Source organism: Malus domestica, chromosome 04, assembly GCF_042453785.1.
Source record: "Malus domestica chromosome 04, GDT2T_hap1".
NCBI classification, from domain to species: domain Eukaryota; kingdom Viridiplantae; phylum Streptophyta; class Magnoliopsida; order Rosales; family Rosaceae; genus Malus; species Malus domestica.
Genome location: NC_091664.1, coordinates 6,290,828 through 6,314,552, shown reverse-complemented (window position 1 = coordinate 6,314,552; position 23,725 = coordinate 6,290,828). Strand labels below are relative to the sequence as shown.

The window sequence follows — 23,725 nt, the reverse complement described above, 5'->3', positions numbered from 1 at the left end:
ACAAATGTTTTTTTTCTTCTTTCCAAATGTGGTGCTTAATTTTGACTTTGTATACATTACTTCAGAATGAGGTATTCTTTTATCACAATCTTTTGTGCAACTGTCATTTTAGTTCTTGAACTAACTTCAACGGCTTTACTGTCTATTATTCTATATATATTAAGGGAGAACCCAAAATGGTGAAACATTCAAATGCCATAATTTGACCCTCTAAAATTACAATTGAATTAAAAGGAGTTAAACTAATTCAATAAATATTAATTTTGAATGAATTTAAAATTTTAAGAAACATTAAATTTTAAACTTTTGAAAAAAAAAATAACAAAACCCCACGTTAGTGGGTGGTTTATGTTTAACTTCTAATTTCTTTTTCTTTTTTTTTTTGAAAAAAAAACTTCTAATTTCTTTTCAAAAATATTTTTAAAATGAATTTCTTGTGTCCGAATCCTCACCGATCCTGAGGATCCCAAGGATCCATGAATCGTATTCATTCATCGTACATCGTGCGGTCATAAATTATTTTAAATATTTTTATTTAAAAATACATAAACAGTACTTGATAAAAACTAACCGCATGATGTACGATGAACGAACACGATTCACGGATCTCTAAAATCCTCACCAAAAGGATCCAGAGAGGATGTATTGGGAATTTCTTAATTTATTTTGTAAAAAATCATTAAAAAAATTAATTTAACATATAAAGACCAATTATCATACACATATCAAGAGGCTAGTATGAGCTTAAACTAGCTCAATAATCTTTTCCATGAACCGGCTAAAGTAAATTCTAACGTTTCACTTCTTAACATTTGAAAGAAAATATCACTCAATAATTTAATCTAAATGGTCCCAACAAATTTTATATTATCATAAAAACCAGTCATCAATAATGGACCTAGATCTCCTCCGAATCCAAAAAATCTGAGCCTATGGATCAAATGATCTGAACTGTTGAAATTTGATTCAACGGCAACAAACAAGGGATCCTGTAAAAATTATAATAATTGTAACCATTAGATCAAATTTCAACGATCCGGATTATTTGATCTTTAAGCACTAATTTTTTGAATATGGAGAAGATCCGGGTTCATCAATAATGTAGATTAGTACACCAATGGAGTGACGTTGTAAAAGACTAGAAAATTATTTAGTTTTGGAAAACATCAATTTCAAATTAAATAACTAATTAATCAGCATCAATCAAACCTTACGATTGTCAAAGTTAACAGACGGCAAGACGGAAAACCGCAAACGTCAATCACCATTATCTGAAATTCATCATTACCCATTTTTAAAAACAGTCAGTAATTGTTATTCAGTACAATGATCTTGTGATATTTCTCATCTTTTGAAAATAAGAGGTTTTAGGTTCAAATCCCGTATATCAAATTCGATACAAAATTAGGTTACCAATTATATGGTTTAACCGAACTCTTCATCTCTTAGTGTAAAAATATCGGTGTACTAAAAAAAAAAAAAACAGTCAGCAGTTATCCACTCGGGCTTTGCCACTTGTTTCGCTTTCTTCAAATACAAGAAAGAGTGGCGGTATTTCAGAAAATATCCTAAAGTCCAGGGGCTTTGTAGAGAAGAGGACAAACCACCCCAGGTCGGTTCTGGCTTCTGCAGAAAGACCAGACGTGAAAACCAGAGCAAAGCAACAAGAAACAGCAACACATCACACAGATATCCACCATTTGCTCTGATCTCAGAAACCCAGAAAGTCACAGAAGAGAGAGAAAGCTAGAGAGAGATAGAGAGAGAGAGAGAGAGAGGAAGAAGAAAATATGTGTATGTAAATGCAATTCAACTCAGATCGGAAGAGGAAAGGAAAGCAGAAAAGCAGAAGCTGAGAGGAATTGATTCCTCATCAATTTCAAAAGCACTTATAAATTCAAACCCAAATGTCAATTGTTCAAATACCCAATTAGTCCTACATGTTATCACCAAACCAAACCACCAACTTGATCATTTCCAAGCAACCCAGACCCGGAAATCACCAAGCCCAGCAGCACAATCCCACCAAATTCACACCCAACTCAAAATCCATGAGGAACCCATCTCTTACAATCCTGCAATGAACCATACACCTTCCACTTTATCCCACTCTCCCACACTCTCCTCTCTCCACCACCACCCGATTCACTTCCACCCCCATGGCCACACTGCTTTCAATTCCGGCCCTTCTTCTTCCTCTTCTTCTTCGTTTTTGTATTCTGCTTCACTTGCAATCATTCCCTTCGCCACACGATCACTGGTTCTGAAGCTTTTCCGCCATTTCCGCCATTTCCGCGGTGCCCATCTGCTCAGAGTCCACTGCCGCTTGCTTATCCTCTTCTTTTTGCCTTCCCTTTACTTCATCACCAGTTCCCGCCGCTCTTTCGCTCTCGATTTCCTCTCTGTGATCGCTCTCTCGGCGGCCCTTTTGATTTCTCTCAACATTGCACTTCCCCGTTTTGTTTCGACTCGGTTGTTTCTTTCCCGCTCTTTGCCAATCAAGCTTTGTTCGTCTTCCTGCGTCTCTAAGCCCACTCAGCCTGTTCTTTGGTCAATTGGGTCGAAGCCAAAGTTGGACAAAAAGCCGAATTCGGGGTCTTGGGTGCAGGTGTATAGTAATAAGGATGTTTATGAGGGTGAATTTGATAAAGGAAAATGTTCAGGAAGTGGGGTTTATTACTATCATATGAGTGGGAGGTATGAAGGTGATTGGGTGGATGAGAAGTATGATGGTTATGGTGTGGAGACTTGGGCTAGAGGTAGCAGGTATCGCGGGCAGTATAGGCAGGGCTTGAGGCATGGAATTGGGGTGTATAGGTTCTTCACTGGTGATGTTTATGCCGGAGAGTGGTATAATGGGCAGTGTCATGGGTGTGGCATACATACTTGCCAGGATGGAAGTCGGTATGTTGGGGAGTTTAAGTGGGGTGTCAAACATGGACTTGGTCATTATCATTTCAGGTAAAAACTTACTGTCTTCCTTAACATATATGAAGCGAATGGATATGTGTTTCGATTTCCATGTTCTTGTCTATGATATTGATGTTTGGAATTGAACACTGATTCATCTAGTCGCCTTGTTGTTCTATGTGGTATGGTAGGGTTTTAGTTACACAGTACTAGGACGACCGATTTGAAATGTTTTTGTACCTCTCTTAGTTACTAGGTTGTTAAGATATTAAGTCAATTATGTGGTCTTGTCATCTGGTATGCAATTTTGGGCTAGCTAGGACCAAATAAGGTTTGAGCCTTTGAGGTATCGTGTGCTTAATGGAATTGTTATACATTTTGCACCAAGTTTAGAGACTTGTTGATTTTTGTCTCTGTAGTTCAGTATTTGTTTTTACATTCATGAGTTTATAGATGCTCCGTGTCAAGTCATTCAGGCCTTCAGTTGGATTTTTCATTGTTCTTTTGGATAATTACCAAAACAATCAAGGTTGGAGGTTATTAGGGTTCAAATGCAGGTTATGGCTAGCATCGTATTAGAATACATAGATTAAAGGGATGGTTCAGCATCATGGTGTTTGGAACTATCTCATACTTTTTTTTATATTTCATTCTCCGGCACATTATCTACAAGGTCTCATTAATCTAATGTTTATTTTATATTTTAATATAAACAAGACACTTTGGATCTTGATTCTTGACTACTGTTCTTATACTTGGTTAATTTCGAAAGGAAAACTGATCTAGTTACACTCCTTTCACTTTCATACACGTGTCTGCGGGCACTTGCATCTGTGTTTGTCTCACACATGTTAAGAATACTTGTTCGTCTGATATGCTAGTGAAAGTTAAATTCGCAAGCACAGGTCTAATTTGGTATATATGATAACGCAGAAATGGTGATACATATGCTGGGGAATATTTTGCGGACAAGATGCACGGTTTTGGAGTATATCAGTTTGGGAACGGCCATCGATATGAAGGAGCCTGGCATGAAGGTAGAAAGCAGGGATTTGGCATGTACACTTTCAGAAATGGGGAAACACAATCTGGTCACTGGCAAAATGGGGTGCTAGATATTCCCAGTGCACAAAATACCCAACCTGGATCTTCTTATTCTGCCAACCATGCCAAAGTGCTTAATGCAGTCCAGGTAATTGTCTTTTATGTCCTTGTGGTATCAGTATTTCATTGGAATAAATTCTACTGTAAATGTGTTGGCCTACAACCATAAAGTTTTAGTAGGTAAATATCGTTTTGAATTGTGTAAACGTGTTTGTATTTTATGTTGTTGACTTGATTAACAATTCAAGTTTACTGACATTTCATTTTAGGTAAATATCGTAATTAAAACTGGAAAAACTTTCCTATTTTTTTGACATAAACCATGAATGAAAAGACACTTGGAAGCCACATGATGTGATTTTGGTTTTATGAGACTGTGGTACTTGTTTCATAGCATTTTTGTTGTAGTTTGTTGGAAGTTTGTGTATGGATGAATTGTACCTACGTCTGCTACAGATTTCATCAGTCTTTCGAGTTGGATGGGCTTTTTTCTTTTGACCTTATGCTATCTGAGCTTTTCCTCTAAAATGACAGTTCTTCAATAGAAATACTCGGTGTTGATTTACGTGAAGACTGAATGCAAAACCTTAATTATTTGATTTGAACAAGCACTTACCAGTTACCGCTACTATATGAGTTTCTTACTGAATACCATCTTATGAGCAGGAAGCACAGAGAGCTGCTGAGAGAGCATACGAAGCGGCCAAAGTAGAAGAAAGGGTGAACCGAGCTGTAACAATAGCTAATAAAGCAGCAATTGCTGCACGAGTTGCGGCTGTAAAGGCTGTGCAAAAACAAATACACCCATTATAACAAAGACTGCAGCGGCACTACCCACGTTCGCCTAATGTTCTGATCAATCCCCATTAGCATCAGCATCATGCTTGTGTGACAAAGCCACACAAGCAAAACTACCTCGTAAATCAGCAAATGGGTTTGTTTTTCTTCTCTTCTATTTGGTGTCTTTGCTCCTGCAATTATTTTGATGGGGAATGCGAGGTACGTACCTGGAACCACATTCAGTCAACCATAGTTATGGCTGATTGAGGAGCAGGCCAGTTTTCGCCTTTTTTTAACCTTCTGGCCTGTCAGCAATATGTACATATGATGAGTAAGAGTGTGCAAGTTATAGACCAAGGTTTGTGATTTTACATTTTTGCTTCCTATTGTAAACGTTACTGGTTATTGTTATATATGTAATTTTGCCTGGATGAACTCGAGCCATGAATATTCTATAACGAATCTATATTCGATTATAACTACGAAATACGTCAAAAAGAAAAATGAAAATTAATACAGGATCGTATTTCCGTTTCCACATTGTAGGATTGACAAAATAGTTTTTTTTTTTTTTTTTTTTTTTTTTTGGTTTTTTGGTCGATTGATTGTCAACTAGTTAATGTTGTTAAATTCATAGAACTGGTTTTTCCTTGATCTATGGCGTTCATCAATTATAATCTAGTAAGATAAAGCCAGTCTGTATCCGGTTGTTGGATTGAATGGTGAGTTTTCCAATCCAATCCACTCCGACTAGAGTTAAGAGGCCTCGTTAGGTCTCTAGGATTGGATCTGAATGAATAACTCGCTATGTTTCAAGTAATAACAAAGATAGAGGTGGATGGGTCTTCAGTTCGAGGGGATTAGGAGAGAGTTGCTGCGCCGGAAGCAGCAGATGGATTGCGGCACCTGACCATTACAGAGTTGGTATAAGATAGCAAGACATGCGAACATTAGAGACGGAAAAAAGAGATTGCGGCACCTAATTCGGTCTCCATGTACTGTCGTGGCATCCGACTAATCCGGTCTCCTTGGACTGCCGTGGCATCCGACTAATCGCAGACTATCGAGGGCGGAACGAGTCTGCCGTTTTGACTTCGGTGCCATTTCGTCAAGCCCCACGAAAACCACCCTTTTGCAGAATCTACTTGTTCATTGTTCAAGGGCAGCAGGTGGTGCAGTTTGAGTCGCATGATCCGTCCGAGTTTAGTTCAGACTGATGTCGGCGTTTGAAGTATTGCCGCGCAGGTCACCGTTGGATGCAAAGCTAAAGAGACCAGAGCTGCTCAGGGTTGGATGCAAGCTTAAAGTTTTTGCTCAGCAAAAGAGAAGACATAATTTGCAGTATTAAATCAGAAATCCAGAAACTATAAAATTGCACTCCGAATTCAAAGATGGACGCTAAAATCTCAGATTAAACATACTACAACGAGTCAACATTTTCATCTAACTTGTTCGAAACAATATAACGAAATAAAAGGAGAACCACATCCCCAAAACTGTTTGGAATATCCATAGCTGCAAATGCTCAAAACGTAGTAGCGGTCAACAACAGCGGCTTAACTCTCGGTTTGCTCCCTCAGCCTTCTAATGGTGCTCCTTACCGTCACAGCACTAGCAGTGCTGTTTAAAAAAACGGAATGATCATTTAGTTAATTACGCAAACAGAAAATTCAAGAAAAGTGAGAAAGCAGGGAAAAAGGGTTCTTACTTCAAGGTATAGGCACCGCCTGCCTTCACTTTTCCACAGTCCTTGCATCCCCAAATTCCAACGGCCTTTCTCTTCACAGCATACTACATGGAAATGAAAAATTTAATCATGTTTCCCCAGACGAGAGACAAATAGTTGACAAAATACAACCACACTACCTTGCCACAGAATTCACAGAAATACTTGCTGTGCTGGCTAACTTCCATTTTCTTAATCTGCTTACGCAGACTGGCACCATAACGGGTTCCTGTAAGAAGAGGCAGAAGACAGAATCGTAAACAATTGAGTGCGGAATCAGATCAAAACTTCAGAAATGCAAAACATATCTACTCAAAGCATTTCTAAACAAATCTGAATGTTGTACTGTTGTGCATAATTTCCACCAAAACAATTAGACGCACATGAACACACATTTCCCTTACCAACAAAACTAAAACAAAAAACAAACAAAAAGAAAAAGACGGTTCAATTTCCAATCCCAAATCCGGTTTTACATACCACATATTGGCTGCGAGGTAACTATAACTAACTCTTGTATTGCAAAAATGAAAATCAATTATTCAGGCATACAATCAGAACATAAACCGCGTCTCGGCCAAGTTAAAACTACTAGAGCAAATAAATTTCACACCGATACACGACCATGCGACGAGCAATTAAAATGACAGAATACTGAGTAATTTCATAGATCGCAACATAACAGAGAACAGATTGCATTACAACAAAAGCATTAAGATTTAAGTAAAACAAATGGAACTTAACTTACCATATTTCCCAACAATACCGGCCTTCTTCGTCCTCTTTGTCTGAAACACACAAAGCATTCATTTCTTATAAACACAGCGGACATAACTACCAAATCAACATAACTTTTGCTTGTTTAGAGGTAGCTCAAAACACCCAACTATTTTTTATCGTTTAATTCCACAAAAAATATAAAGCCAATATCACCACAACATTTTCCCAGAAACCTAAAACAACAAACAAATTTCTGAGGAAACAAACAGTGGATGGATGTGTGTGTGTGTGTGTGTGTGTGTGTGTGTGTAGAGAGAGAGAGAGAGAGAGAGAGAGAGAGAGAGAGAGAGAGAGGGAAATACCATTGTTGTGGATTGGAGGGTCTGCTGGCTGTGAAGGGCTGAAGCGGCTGGTACTTTCTTCTTCTCAGAACAAATAGAGAAACCCTAACTTGCTTTGTTCCAATTTATAGAGCCCCTCAAAAGGAGCAAATGGGCCAACTTTAAAACGGGTCATACCAACTGGGTCCATAATTAATAAATAGAGAAAATTCTCAAAATCTCCTATTGAACCAAGAGATTTGAATGTGTTTTTATAAAGAGCAATGCTAGGAAGACAAAATTCACGAACTAAATGATGTTTCATCAATGAACATATTTATCAACACGTGAGTAATAAATTAATCTTCAACTTTCATGTTCTTTAGTTTCTAAAATTTTGTCTCCAAATTTGGTATCCCTAACATTATCCTTTTATAAATTATTTGCTCGTTGGTACCATTCCTGACATGTTTGTGGAGAGATTTTGTTGTGGTGAATTAAGCAAATTGGTGGTTTCAATGGCGGAGCTAGGAAATTTTCACCGGGTGGGCTAACTTAAACATTCAAATCTTTATAAACAAAGAAACTTGATACTGTATTTTTCACAGTATCGTCTAGCTTAAGAAAATTTTCACAATGTGAGCTAAATATTTTCGTTATTAAACAAATACGTGTTAAAATTCAAACAAATCCAAACTTGTACATGTACAAGAAGCGATTAGAAAAATGATGAAACAAAAAGAGATGGTTTGTAAACTGTATTATATAATTTTATATAGTTAAACCAAGAAAATTAGGATTAGTGACTAAATATATGATGGGCTATATTAAAAAATCAATAAAAATTATATGTAAAATTTTTATTTTTTATGGAAAGCTACGTGGGTTATAGCCCAGGGTAGCCCTTAACATGGCTAAGCCAATGGGTGGTTTAGTGTAATATTGATTGAATCGTTGACGTTCACTACACCAAATCAAAAGAAAATTCTTGAATAAGGAGTTATGGGACTTGTTAATATGAGGTCTTTTTAAGATCCATTATAAATCAATAGGAGTCTATTTTCATATTTAGATCCAAATAAATAACTCACAAAAAAGCTCAAAAGAACATAGAGGCCCAAGGATGAGCCTGATTCAAGTCTCCAGACCAAAAAAGTAGTGGTCGGTAACTTTAAATCAAGCACAGAAATGCATCATACCTAGCCCCTGGCATCAGACGCCGAGCTTTGGCTACTGCTCTTAACCGCCACCGACCACTACCTCCAAATCAGCGTTTAAAATATCGATATAGGTGGAAATATGGATATGTAAATTTATGAAAATATCAATGGATATATCAATATCATTTTCCTTTGACAGAAATTATGAAAAGTTGCAATGAGATGGATATATCAACTCATTCAGATTTAGTTAAAATTAGAGAAAAATTTCTCAAAAAAATTCAAAAGTTTAAAATTGCAATGGGCTATGGCAAAATTTCTATTACGAATTGGTAAACATTGAAGATATTTATTGATTTTCCAATATCTCACCGATATAGGATAAAGTTTGCATTTCACCCACCTTCCCATATTAATCCTTGATTTTTTAGATATTTCAACAAAAAAATCGACAATACACAAGTCTAATCCAAAGTACCTGTAGAAATATATATTCAGAGAAAGAGCACAGTAAACATGAAGCAATAATATTGGCAGAAGTCGTGCTTTTCCATTACTCATAATCAGGTATAAATATACCAGTTTACAGAGAGTCCTAAAGGGATTGTGTAGCTCCCAATACAAATCCTTACGGGATTACAAATCTCTAAGATAAAGTGATAATATACAGAAGATAATTATGAAGATGATGACAAAGGTATAGACGTGAAAGACTCTTTACTAACACCCCGCCGCAAACTGGGCATCGCAGGATGAACAAGTTTGGACCGAAGCAAGGTGTGGCGTGCTTTGAGCAATCATTTCGTCAACAAGTCTGCAAGCTGATCAATGGATGGTAGAAAGCGGACCTAGTGGCTGCCCAGAGCCACCTTTTCATGGACAAAATGATAATCAAGTTCAATGTGGTGGGTGCGTGCATGAAAAACGGGGTTGGCAGCCATATACGTTGCACTGAGATTGTCACAGTGAAGATAGACGAGGAATGAAGTGTTGACGCCAAGCTCATGGAACAAGTAGGTGAGCCAGGTTGTCTTCGCACATGCATGAGATAAAGCACAATATTCAGATTCGGTGCTCTAACGAGAGACAATAGGTTGCTTCTTGGAACACCAAGACATTAAGTTAGTCTCGTGGTAGATTAAATAACCAGTGGTGGAGTGGCGTGTGTTAAGACACCCAGCCCAATTCGCATCTGAATAGGCAGAGATACAAGAGGAAGCAGGCTGGGGGCGAAGAAGTAAACCTTGATCAATGGTGCCTTTAACATAGCGTAATATGCGTTTGACTGCCAACATATGTTTGGAAAGGGGGTTGCTCATGTACTGAGCAACAGTGTTGACGGAAAACGATATATCAGGGCGGGTTAATGTTAAGTATTGCAAGCAGCCCACTAACATGCGATATTCAGTTGGAGAAAACAAAGGCACTCCATCATGGGATGACAAGGACAGTTTGGCAGCAACATGGGTTGAACATGGTTTGCACTCCAACATGTTGGCCCTTATTAATAAGTCAGAGGCATATTTGACTTGGGAAAGATTTATACCGTGTGCACTGGTGTGGACTTGAAGACCCAAGAAATAATTAAAGGGTACGAGGTCCTTCAGTTCAAAAGCATGACCCAATGTCGTGACAAAGTGTTGCAAGAGGGAATGATTGTTGCCAGTTAAGACGATATCGTCAACATGTAAGAGTAACCACATACGATGATGGTCGTGATTATAAATGAAGATTGAGTTATCAGCTTTACTCTGGAGGAATCCATAGCAAAATAGATAAGAGCTAAAGCGGTGAAACCAGGGCCGAGGGGCCTGCTTAAGACCATAAAGTGCCTTGGTGAGACGACAAACATGATGAGGACGTTGAGGATCAATAAAACCAGGGGGCTGTGACATGTAGACCTCCTCTTTCAAATGACCATGTAGAAAAGCATTTTTCACGTCGAGTTGACCAACAGACCAATGATTGAAAACAGCAAGGCTGAGAATTGTTCGTATAGTTGCAGGTTTGACCACATGACTAAAAGTTTCATCGTAGTCAATTCCTGGTTGTTGGTGAAAACCTTTTGCCATAAGACGTGCTTTGTATATGTCGATGCTACCATCAGTGTGCCGTTTTATGCGATAAACCCACTTGCAGCCGACTTTGTTTTGGGTAGGTGATGGTGGAACAAGAACCCAAGTATTATTTTTAAGAAGTGCATTAATTTCCTCGGTCATGGCAGCCTGCCATTCAGGTTTGCGAGTGGCATGTGTAAAGCATGTGGGTTCGTCAGTGGTAAGCGAAATTGAAAGAGCATAAGGAAGAGGATATCGAATAGAGACATCAGTCTAGGACTTGGGTTTGCACATGCCATCTTTAGTACGAGTGACCATAAGATGAGATGGAAGCACATGTGGTGGCGGTTGTGACTGGGTAGCTTGGGGCTGAGGTGAAGAAGCAGCAGGAGTATGTTCATTGACATGTGGCATTGAATGGCTATCAATGGAGGAGGGGCCCACGGGACCAAGAGAGGAAGGGACATGCAATGAACAAGAAGATGGTAGGACGACAGTAAGATGGATTTCCAGCTCCACATATGTGGCTGGTGGCTGGTGGTTGGCCGAAAGAGGTTGCAAAAGGAAAAGCAGCCTCGTTGAACACCACATTGCGAGAGATATAAATATGTCCAGTAGTCCGATCAAGGCACCTGTAACCGTTATGAGAGGCATTGTAACCCACAATGGAACGTGGCATTAGTTTATCATGAATATAATCCCGAAGGTATGGAAAACACATACATCCAAAGGTATGTAGGTGGGAGTAAGTGGGTGACCCACCAAATAGAAGTGTGTAAGGAGTGGACCAGTGGAGGGTAGATGTGGGGAGAAGATTTATGAGGTGGACAGAAGTGAGCGCAGCTTCCACCCACAAGGTGAGTGGGGCATGAGCTGCAGTAAGCAGTGTGCGAGTCATATCAGCGATATGACGGTGCTTACGCTTAGCAATGCCATTTTGTTGGGGTGTGGGGACATGAAAGACAGTGTTGTATTCCTAATTGACGACAAAATTCAGAAAATGAGTGATTGACATATTCGGTGCCACCATCACTTTGTAAATATTTAATAGATGCGTTAAATAGGTTACGAGCCATTGCAACAAAGGTTTGGAAATGTGTAAAGACTTCATACTTCTTTTTCATGGCGTAAATCCAAGAATAGCGAGTGTAATTGTCAGTGAATAGTACGTAATAACAAAAGCCAGAAACAGAGGTAGTAGTGGACATCCAAATATCAGAATGTATAATATAAAATGGAGTAGTAGCCCTTGCATTATTTAATTGAAAAGGAAGTTGTGTGGAGTTGCCTAAAGCACAACTTTTACAAAAATACTTGGAAGAAAATGACTTAGAGCCTAAACTAAAGCTAAGACGAGACAAAATTGAGGACGAAGGGTGACCGAGACAGTGATGCCAAAGGGTGGAGGATGAAGCGGCAAGGGCCTGTGGTGAGGAGAGTGATAATGGATAAAGGCAATCTCTACATGGGCCTTGAAACAATAAAGCACTGGTGTGTAAATCATAAATACGATAGAAGGACGGAAAGAAACAAATAATGACATTGTTATCATGTGTAAAGCGGGCAACAGACAAGAGGTTTTTACGTAAGGACGGAACAAGAAAGACATTACGAAGACTAAATGGAATAGAGTTAAGAGAAATAAGAATTGTACCAATGGATGTAATGTTTAGAGAATCACCATTACCCAATTGAACGGAATTAGGACCACGATAAGGTTGTGGGTGGGGAAGGGCATTGGGATCACCAGTCATGTGGTGGGTAGCGCCGATGTCGGGAAACCAAATGTTGGGATCCTGATAAGAAACCACCTGAGAGCCCGCAAATGGGGGAAAAGGTTATGGGCCGCCATAGCGGTGTGGACAGTATGCAGCATTATGCTGCGAGGTGGAGCAAGTGAGGCACCAAGGGTCGTGGCCCAGTAAACTGAAGGTGGGGCGCCCAGAAAACCCACGCAAGCCTGGCCAATAAGGAGGATTAGAGGGCCCATGCCAAGGTTGCGGAGAAGGTTGCTGAGAATTGAATGGAGGAGGCCCATTCCATTGTTGTTGTTGATTGTGGGGATTGGTATTCCTGCCAGGACGCCAGCCGGAGGTATTACGCTGCAGACCATTGTTCCGTTGGGGATGGCCGTTCTAGTTGCTACCGCGACTGCCAGAGGACTGAGAAGAAGCACAAGGTTGATGGGTAGTAATGAGGGCAGTTTGCGAAGCGGCAATAGTGGTGGAGGTGCGAGGGTTCTGAAGATCAAAAGCTTAAATCTTGGAGGTCAACTCCTCAAAGGTAGGAATGGGGTGACATTGATCTAAGTGCATGTAAGGAAGAAAAACTACTACGGGTACTAAGTGAACACAAAACAGCCTTGGAATGGACAATTGTCGACATTAAGGGGTTGAATGCATAAAATACTACTTGAATAGAAATCAAAGTCATCCATAGAAAGCTCAAAGGCACGTCAATCCTTACATGAAAAAAGTGGTGTGTGCTGAAATTTTGAAATTGTTGGATGTTGGGGTCATATATCAGATCTTTGCCAGCAAATGGGTGAGTGCAGTACATGTAGTACCAAAACAATAAGGTATTACCGCAATAAAGAATGAAAAAAATGAATTGATTCCTCATAGAATGGTCATAGGTTGGAAGGGGTGTACTGATTATTGAAAGCTTAATGATGCAACAAGAAACGATCACTTCTCTTATCCCTTCATTGATCAGATGCTTGAGAGACCTACAAGAAATCAATATTATTGTTTTCTTGATGGTTATTCTGGTTACAACCAAATTGTAATAGCTTTAGAAGATCAAGAAAATACAACTTTCACATGCCCCTTTGGAATTTTCGGGAATAGAAGAATGACGTATGGATTATGCAATGCACCAGCAACTTTTCAAAGATACATGATGAGCGTTTTTGTTTTTTTTTGTTTTGACATGGTGGAATGAATTATTGAGGTATTTGTGGGTGACTTTTCCATCTTTGATTCCTATTTTGATGAATGCCTCCATAATCTTACACTAGTGCTAAAACGTTGCCAAGAAACATGACCCGTCCGGTAGCGCCATCTACTGGTTGATTTGTTTCTTCTTTGGGGGATTCATCCCTAAAGGAATCTGACCCATCCCGCAGCACTTCTCTGTTTTCATAGATGGAATCCACAAGAACCTTAAAAACATCGCAATCTTTTGTTTCCCATAAGAATTGTCTGTTAGAAAGCTTCTCCCCTTTATTCTTCATGCGTACTCTTTGCACATCATTCCACCTACCACCATAGGTTTCATCCTCTTCATCGTTTCTTCCATCAATTGACCCAGTTTTCTTTTTGTGAATATCATCATGCCCGTCAAACACATTTTTTTCTCTACCATTTACGTATTCAATACCCTATTTTTCAATTCTTGGACTTATTTGTGAACAAGTTTGTTGTGCCACACTTCTAGAATTCTGGCCAAAATGAACAAGAACATCTTTCTTTCTATTAAATTTAGCATTTGTATCTAACCCCAACCTTCTCTTTCTCATCATACCAACATCCACTTTTCCACTTCCCTTCCTAACCTCACTATCATTAAAAGTCCCACCCCCCTTCACCTTAATGTTATCATCCTCAACACATTTCCCCTTATCCCCTTTCCTACTTCCCTTATTAACCTCATTACAATTAAAGCTTTCCCCCTTATTCACTTCAACATTCTCATTCTCGACATGTTTCCTCTTTCCCACTCTCTTACTTTCATTAAAATGTTGCCCTTTCTTTTCTCATTTTCATTAACATATTCCCTTTCTTCACCTCAATATCACATTCATCAGTACTTTGGTGCATCTTTACCTCAACATCACTTTCATTGCTCTGCTGGTCTTCTCGAGGTGAACTTGACTCTTTAAAAAACCCAGAATTTTCTGACTCTCCTAGGTCATAATCCTCATCATCTGAATGAACATTTTCCTCTTCACTAGACAAGAGAGTCTCTGTTTCATGTGAGCTATTAGAAGCAAAACATATTCCTCCTTCTTCTCATTCCTTGTCACCTAAATTAACCATGTTGGAATTATTATTCTCTAAATGAAGTGGACCAAAATTCTCAGTTTTCTTAGAGTCAAATTTAGATGTTTTTTCGTTTTTTGAGCCAGCACTATGTACCACATCAAAATCCATTGGATCTTATAATTTTCTCTACACGAATCCTCACCATCACCAAACACATGGTACCGTTTGGTAAGTGGGACGGGACGAAACGGAGTGGGACAAGGCGTTCCGTCCCACGTTTGGTGCGCCTAAAACGGGTGGAACGCGCTGTTCCACAGGACGAGTTTTGGGTGAATTTTCGTTCCACCTCACCCCCCTGGAACGACTTGTTCCACATCCGTGGAACACAAAATTATAACATCTTCGTCTCCTTCTTCTTCCTCCTTTTTCCCATCCGAAAGCATCTTTGCTCCCTCACCGTTTCGTCTCGTCATATCATGTCCCTTCCCGTCTGCATACCAAACGATACCTAAATGAACTAGACCTCTATTTCTTAAATCCTTCACAAGATTTTTGTTTCCCAACCTTTTCTTTGAGTTTAGCGTTTGTGGAGGTACCTGATGTGGCCTCATTGCCATCATCAAAATCATCTGTAGGCATTCATTTCTTGGAATCGTTATCGAATTTTCGTTTCCCAAGCATTTTCTTAAGTTTAGTTGGTGTTTAAGGACCTGTATTAACCTCCTCAGCCTCATTAGAAACATCCAGTGATTCATAGGCTCTTGTCTCCTCATCACTTTCATCATAATCATCTACAAACACGTACTCCACTGAACTTCCATACAACAATTTCTTCGAGCCATGAGTGGATTTTTGTTTCCAGACATCCTTGTCTTCCACATCTTTTACGGGTTAACTCACATTGGCCGACTCACCCACAAGATTATTCTTCCGGTTCTTGTCATAAAGCCCATTCCAGTACAACTCTTGACCTCGCCTGATTCTATTTGCTAATGGAAAGCTCCTTTAGTCCATCCTATCAACCTCAAAGATCCTCCTTTTTAACCCAAAACATGAAAAATCCCCAAAAAAGTCATCTTTTTGTTCACCAAAATCACAAAAAACACATGCACATAGACATACCTATAGATAAACACATAGAGAAAAGGAAAGAACATGAGGGAAAAAGAAGCAAGCTTTAACTTATTAACCACCAAAGATACAAACTTTTTCACCAGAGAAACGAAAAAATTCAGCAAGTTGTCTCTTTTATATCAAATCGGACACAAACATACACAAAAATTGTACAAAAATAGAAAACCGAGCAAGATGCAACCCAACTAAAAAACCCACAAAGATCCAAACTGTTTCGCACAAAAATTGAAAATCGTTAGAAAGTCATACTGCGAACAATGACTTTACGTACCTATGTCTGTACTATAGTCATGTTCTGAGACATTTTGTACCAAAACTTACGTACCGATATAAACTTATGTACCGATGCAATTATACCGAAACTTATGTACCGATACAATTGTACCAAAACTTATGTGTCTATACACTTATACCGAAACTTATGTACTAATGCATTCGTGCCGAAACTTATGTACTGATGCAATTGTACCGCTATGGTCCAGAGCACTTTGTTGCTTTGGCATGATCATATAGGACATCCCGGACGTGACATGATGCGCCGTATCCTTAAATCATCACATGAGCATCATTTACCTCCCTACGTTGGATTCCCGCCATGCAAAGCGTGTTCTTTAGGGAAGTTGAATACTCAACCCTCGATTACAAAGATTATTCACAACATTCCTAAGTTCATTCAAATGATTCAATGGGATATTTGTGGACTTATCCAACCAACATGCAGACCATAGAATTTTCCTCTATCAAAGATGAAACAAATCAATCAAGTATACCTTAGGATTTTCCTCTATCATTTAGACATTTAGATAAGTGCTACTGGTTGATTTGTTTCATCTTTGAGGGCTTCTACCCAAAGGATCTGACTCTCCCGGTAGCACTTATCTGTCCTCATGTATGGAACCCACGAGAACCTTAAAAACATTGCAGCTTGTTGTTTCCCACGGAACTGTCTGTTAGTAAGTTTCTCCTCTTTATTCTTCGTGTGTACTCTTTGCATATCATTCCACCAACCACCACAGGTTTCATCATCTTCATCGTTTCTTCTATCAACAGACTTAGTTTTCTTTTTGTGAATATCATCATGCTCGTCAAACATAGTTTTTCCTCTATCATTTACATATTCGGTACTCTTTTTTTTTAATTCTTGGATTTATTTGTTAACGAGTTCTTTGTGCCACACTTCTGGAATTCTGACCAAAATGAACATGAACATTTTTCTTTCTATTAACTTCAACATTTGTATCCAACCCAAACCTTCTCTTTCTCGTCATACATATACATATACACACAAAGAAAAGGAAAGAACATGAGGGATAAAAGAAAATAGAAAACAGAGCAAGATGTAACCTAACTGAATACCCCACAAAGATCCAAACTTTTTCACCCAAAAATTGAAATGGTAAAAAAGTCAGCTCATTTTCCTCGAATCACATATGCGCACGCATAAAAATTACATTACATAAAGATTACATTCACACACACACACATACATATATATAAACACCCAAAAATAGCAAAAGACAGAGAAATAGAGATAGAGTGAGAGAGAGAGATAGAGGAAGAGAGAAAAAGAGGAAGAGAAACTTGCCTGCAATAATAGGGGAGTCTGCAAAGGGAAATGAAGACGAAGGAGATTTGTGGTAAAATCGGAAGTAGGGCACCAAGGGGACAAAGTGTTTCAGAGCATGCACGCTAGAGTAAAAGAGAGTCTTTCAGCCCCTTGTCAATTTTTGGTCTTTTTTTTTTCTTACTGTGTCTGGGGGAGAGAGTTTGTGAAAGAAGGTCAAAATTAGGTGAAAACTCCACCGTCTCTGGGATACCAGGTCAGCATTCCATATAAGTATACCAACCCAATCACAGTTGCCAACCACCTCTCCCACCTTTTCCTTTTCCAAGCGCAAACCCTTTGTCTTCCCTATTCTCTATGGCGCTCACAAATCACAACCACAAGCCCTCAATTTCTCTTTCTCCTTAATTTCTCTCCCTCAATTAAAAATCCATGATCATTGATCACTTAATTCATCAAAATGTGCAGTTGTGGTTCTTTTCATCAACTCCGTTAGCACTTCTATCAAAATGAGTCACGTGTGTGGCACGTGAAGCTGAATCAATGGGCAAATGTGAAAAATCAAATGAGAAAAATTGTAGCAATGATCCCTCATCTTTAACTCAATTGGAGAAATAGTCCCTCAACTTTAACCTAATTGGAGAAATGGTCTATCAACTTTAACCCAGTTGTAGTAACGATCCTTCCAACATGACTCATTTTGACAGAATTCTGACGAAGTTGAGGAAAATGACTATAGATGCACATTTTGATAAGTTAAGGATCAATAGTCATGAATTTTTAGTTAAGAAACCATTGCTCTAATTGGATTAAAATTGAAGGATCATTACTACAACTTTCTCTTTTTTTCCTATTACTTTTGATTGTTGTGCTGGTGACTTTGCTTTGATCTTTTGTTTCCCTATGTGATATCTTATTAAACTACTTTAATTTATTGAAGGAGAAATTCGTACTCAGATTCAAAAGTGCAATGAAGAATAGAAAATTCCAAGAGCATCCAGTTTTGGTGCACCTAAAACGAATCCGAGATTTTAAATTCCAAGGAAAAAGAAATTTGAATAGCAATAGGAATGCATATATACAAATTTTGTGCACCTCCACTTGCAGAACCCAAACTATAGCTTTGAGCGATTGTTGTTTATTGGTACGTTTTTTCTTATTGGATTCTTGGGTGCATTTCACCTTAAATGCTTAGGTACATTTGAAGGCATGGTGACGTTTCATTACAACCTTTAGCTTTAGGTACGTTAAGGCATAGATATTCAAAAATGCTAATTTACTATTTATTTTTACCATTATTTGTATCATAAACAATAAATATTATTTGACAATTATTATTAAGTTCCCATAATAAAAAAAAGCATATATATATATCATATATTCTTCAATGTGCGTAAATTATATATATATATATGCATATTACATACCTATGTTTGTACTATAGTCATGTTCCGAGACATTTTGTACCAAAATTTACGTACCGATACATTCATACTAAAACTTATGTACCGATGCAATTGTACCGAAACTTATATACCGATAAAATTGTACCGAAACTTATGTGTCCATACACTTATACTAAAACTTATGTACCGATGCAATTGTACCGAAACATATGTACCGATACAATTGTACCGAAACTTATGTGTCCATACACTTGTACCAAAACTTATGTATTGATACATTCGTACCGAAACTTATGTACTAATGCAATCGTACCGCTATGGTCCAGAGCACTTTGCTGCTTTGGCATGATCGTATGGGACATCCCAGACGTGACATGATGTGCCGTATCCTCAAATCGTCACATGTGCATCATTCACCTCCCTACGTTGGATTCCCGCCATGCAAATCGTGTTCTTTAGGGAAGTTGAATTCTCAACCCTCGATTACAAAAATTATTCACGACCCTCCTAAGTTCCTTCAGAGGATTCAAGGGGATATTTGTGGACCTATCCAACCAATAGGCGGACCATTTAGATATTTTATGATGTTGGTTGATGCATCGACACGATGGTCACATGTTTGCCTGTTGTCCACACGCAACGCTGCATTTCCGAAACATTATTAAGTTAAGGGCTTACCACCCTGATTATCCGATCAAGTTGATTCGACTGGATAACGCTGGAGAGTTTACGACATAGACTTTTGATGATTATTGCATGTCAATAGGGATTGATGTGGAACATCATGTACCCTAGGGGTGGGTTCAAAAAACCGAAAACCGAACAAAACCGAAAACCAAACCGAAAACCAAACCGAACCGAAACTGAAAAAATCGAACCGAACGAAAAAACCGAACTGAACCGAATTCTTTTGGTTCGGTTCGGTTTTAGTGATCTAGAAACCGAACTAAACCGAACCGAACTGAATTAATTAAATTAAGTTTTTTATTTAATTATTTATTTTGGGTATTATTTTCTAAACCCAATTTGTAAGTTAAAATGTGCTAAACAATGTGTTGCCAAACTTTAAGCTCAAAATATTTAAAAAAGACCTATAAAAACTCTAAACCCTAACCTATTATTTATCCCTCATATAAGGTTCCGGAACCAAACCTCCTTCTGAAGTACCTACATCCATCTCTATAGCACTGTCTACTTCTGCCTCAGCTTTCTTTTCCAAATCTACTCTCATATAACATGTAACAGAATCCGTAAACATTTATTTCGGGTAGATTACTTGGGTAATTTGTGATGGAAAAGAATCCAACACACACTAAATAAATCCACCCACGCATTTTACTAATCAAGTTGTCAACATGCAGTTACAAGCAAACAACCTTGATCTTTCAACAACATCATACAATTTAACTTTTCTAAGTCATTTGTACGATTTTTGTGTTGTGAGGTTGTTAGTTTGGACTTTGGAAGACTTGATTGATGATTTTAGTTCAACTTTATATGTTTATTTTCATTGTCTTTGATTCTAGTTAGAGTGCTTATGTTATGATTGTGTTGGATATGTTAAAATTTAAAATTTCAATGTTTTTCATTTTTTGAAAAAAAAAAACAAAAAACCGAAACCGAACCAGAAAAAACCGAACCGAAAAAAACTGAAAAAAAATGAACCGAACCGAACCAAAATTTCGGTTTGGTTTCGGTTTTGGCAAAAAATCGAACCGATTTAAACCGAACCCACCCCTAATGTACCCCATGTTCACACCCAAAATGGCCTGGCAGAAGCTTTCATAAGGCGCATTCAATTGATAGCTCATACTTTAGTTATGCGAACCAAACTGCCAGTATCTGCCTGGGACTATGCAATATTGCACGCAGTTATGCTGGTCCGCCTGATGCCCACCACTACCCAACCTCATTCACCGTTACAGTTGGTTACTGGATACGAGTCTGACGTCTCGCATTTACGTGTGTTTGGGTGCGTAGTCTACGTGCTAATAGCGCCGCCATTATGTACCAAAATGGGTCATCAAAGAAAAAAAGGAATCTATGTCGGTTATGATTCGCCATCAATTGTTTGATATTTAGAACCCTTGACAGGAGATCTCTTTACTGCACGTTTTGCGAATTGTCACTTTGATGAGACAATCTTCTCGTCGTTAAGGGGAGATAAGCATGCTAAAGTTCCTGGAGAACACCGCAAATTGTAGTGGTATGCTCCCACTATGTCTCATTTAGATCCCTGCACTGCTCAGTCTGAAACTGAGGTGCGCCGAATTATAGATCTTCATAGCATTGCTTAGAGCATGCCGAATGCTTTTACTAATCTAGCTAAGGTGACAAGATCACATATACCCACTGCAAATGCACATGTAATGATAGATGTACCCCGCGTACATCACCATCCCGCCTGGGAAGGTCGTGTTGGAATATATTAGTATTTTAGGTATTATATTGTTTGGGTTTTCTTATAAGTTTAGTTTGGGCCTAGCCTGTTAGTATTAGGGTTAGGTTTGTTTGCTATAAATGTAATGCTTCGTAGCTCTATGGAATAAGTCATTCACAATGTAGCCTCTTGAAGTTTTGTAGCCGTTTCGGCATTCTTTTTGTTTAATAATATTATATTTTGTAGTCTTGTTTGTGACGCACTCTGATATTCAACTTGGTATCAGAGCAAGTTAAATCCTTCGGGAATTAATCTGTTCTGGGTTGATATCGATTTGTTTGTTTCTTCAGTATTAGTTTTGTTTTAATTAGGGTTTTGTTTTTTGAAAACAAAGAAAAAAATTGAATTTGTTTGCTTGGGACTTGGGAGGCATTCCGCGCTGAACCTAGAACCCCAAACTCGTTGCAACCGTTCGTCGTTCGTTATCTGCCAAAACCTAAACCTACACCAAAGTTGTCGTTTGCATCTACTCTACTCTGTCATCGAGCCACAAACCCGCTGCTGCTGCATATCATCTCGACATCCACCTGAACCACCGTGAAGCCTAGAATAGCACCTGCCTGACCAACCCTCTACCCCATAGCCACTTGATCATCGTACCAGACCATCACCATCTCGTTGCCGCCTGGAACCACTTACCTGATGAACCCTACCAACGCTGACCACTGTATCTGCTTAAAATCCTGTTGTTGCCCATTCTTGCTCGTCGCTGTTGCACCACCAGTTTGACCCGATTGCTACTTGTTTTGTTGGTATTACTGTTTATAGAAAAATAAAAGAAATGGAATGAAGGGAAAAAATAAGGAAAAGGTTAAAAGGTTTTTAGGCTCACGCGGGCCAGAAGAAAATATGGTTAAGTTTGTTTTAGGCCCGCATGAATTGTTGGTTGGCTTGTTTGGAATTGTTTTGTGACCGTCACTCGAGTGTTTGGATCTGTGACCACTCAAGTGGTAGTACTTTGTTTTCGTTTGGTCGTAGTTACAATTGAGATATAGAAATCTCGTCCATTTAGTGACGGGTTCTTTTCATACTCTCAACACTAGCCAGTTGGAATTAGAATCAGTTCGCTAGTTGTCAAGTCAAGTCAAGTCAAGTCAAGTTAAGTCAAGTCAGTCAAGTCAAGTTTGCATGCCTGCTAGTCCACCTAATGAATCCAGTCCGCATTTGCTTGTTTGCAAACCCATGTCGTATACCGACATAAGTTTGATCGGGGAAGGGGGGTGTTGGAATATATTAGTATTTTAGGTATTATATTGTTTGGGTTTTCTTATAAGTTTAGTTTAGGCCTAGCCTATTAGTATTACGGTTAGGTTTGTTCACTGTAAATATAATGTTTCATAGCTCTGTGGAATAAGTCATGCACAATGTAGCCTCTTGGAGTTTTGTAGTCGTTTCGGCATTTTTTTTTAATAATATTCTATTTTCTACTTTTGTTTGTGGCACACTCTGATATTCAACTGGTTGGACCGTCCCCGAATACGGGGAGACCGCACCTTCCACACAGCCCGGTACACTGGCAGCTAGCCAATCATCTGCTTCAACCCTGAAGCATGGCAGACCCCTTGGTTCAAAAGATTCACAACCTTAGAAGAGGAAATCGGCACCAACTAGTGACCCTAGTTTAAATCCGACCATTGCTCACTCATCTGTTCCAACGCATGAGGTTATTCTAGATTACAGTGATGTCTTAGGCGAGACAAACTGACCTCCCGAGAATCACGAGATTTCAGTTCACTACGTCGTATTGGATGAGGTTTGGAATCGGAATGAGATGATCGTCGACAATGCATTTGCGTACACAGTAGCTATTGACATCATGTCTAGCGATGACATTGAACCACGTTCTGTTGATGAATGGCGACATAAAATGAATTGGTCAACTAGAATGAATTGGTCAAACTAGAAACAAGGAATCCAGGTCGAACTCTATTCGCTCGCGAAACGTAAGGTGTTTGCACCTATAACTCATACTCCACCATATGTGAAGCCCGTTGGGTACAAGTGGATTTTTGTGAGGAAGCGTAATGAGAAGAATGAAATAGTGTGATACAAAGCACGTCTCATAGCGCAAGGCTTCTCTCAGCGCCCTGTGATTGATTACGAGGAGACGTATTCCCCCGGTAATGGACGTTATAACATTTTGCTACCTAATCAGTTTAGTAGTTTCCGAAAAACTAAATATGCAGTTTATGGACATGGTAACTGCGTATCTCTATGGGGATTTAGATACGGAAATATACATGAAAGTTCCAGAATGACTTCCATTGACTGGTTCAAATAGTTCAAGACCATAGAACACTCTCTCTATTAGATTAAGGAGATCACTCTACGGATTGAAACAATCCAGGTAGATATGGTATAATCGTCTGAGTGAATATTTGACAAGTCAGGGTTATGTGAACAACGAATTATGCCCAT

General features: G+C 38.8%; 3 protein-coding genes across 3 annotated transcripts; 1 reads left to right on the top strand and 2 right to left on the bottom strand.

Annotated features, from left to right (window-relative positions):
• The first annotated feature begins 1,565 nt into the window (after window positions 1-1,565).
• On the top strand, window positions 1,566-5,225 carry LOC103419206 (uncharacterized). Its single transcript, XM_008357321.4, has 3 exons — window positions 1,566-2,961; window positions 3,844-4,102; window positions 4,681-5,225. Exons 1-3 carry the CDS (start codon window positions 2,081-2,083, stop codon window positions 4,825-4,827), a joined length of 1,287 nt encoding a protein of 428 aa, XP_008355543.2. The 5' UTR covers window positions 1,566-2,080; the 3' UTR covers window positions 4,828-5,225.
• A 913-nt stretch (window positions 5,226-6,138) lies between these two features.
• On the bottom strand, window positions 6,139-7,805 carry LOC103419207 (large ribosomal subunit protein eL43). Its single transcript, XM_008357322.4, has 5 exons — window positions 7,603-7,805; window positions 7,269-7,308; window positions 6,661-6,749; window positions 6,503-6,585; window positions 6,139-6,414 (listed from the first exon to the last, which is right to left on the bottom strand). Exons 1-5 carry the CDS (start codon window positions 7,603-7,605, stop codon window positions 6,351-6,353), a joined length of 279 nt encoding a protein of 92 aa, XP_008355544.1. The 5' UTR covers window positions 7,606-7,805; the 3' UTR covers window positions 6,139-6,350.
• A 5,982-nt stretch (window positions 7,806-13,787) lies between these two features.
• LOC139194954 (uncharacterized) lies at window positions 13,788-16,990 on the bottom strand. The gene is made up of 7 exons (XM_070820117.1): window positions 16,759-16,990; window positions 15,474-15,554; window positions 15,360-15,392; window positions 15,115-15,253; window positions 14,605-14,728; window positions 14,284-14,426; window positions 13,788-14,136 (listed from the first exon to the last, which is right to left on the bottom strand). The coding sequence occupies exons 1-7, from the start codon at window positions 16,988-16,990 to the stop codon at window positions 13,788-13,790; spliced, it is 1,101 nt and encodes a 366-aa protein (XP_070676218.1).
• Window positions 16,991-23,725: the final 6,735 nt, after the last annotated feature.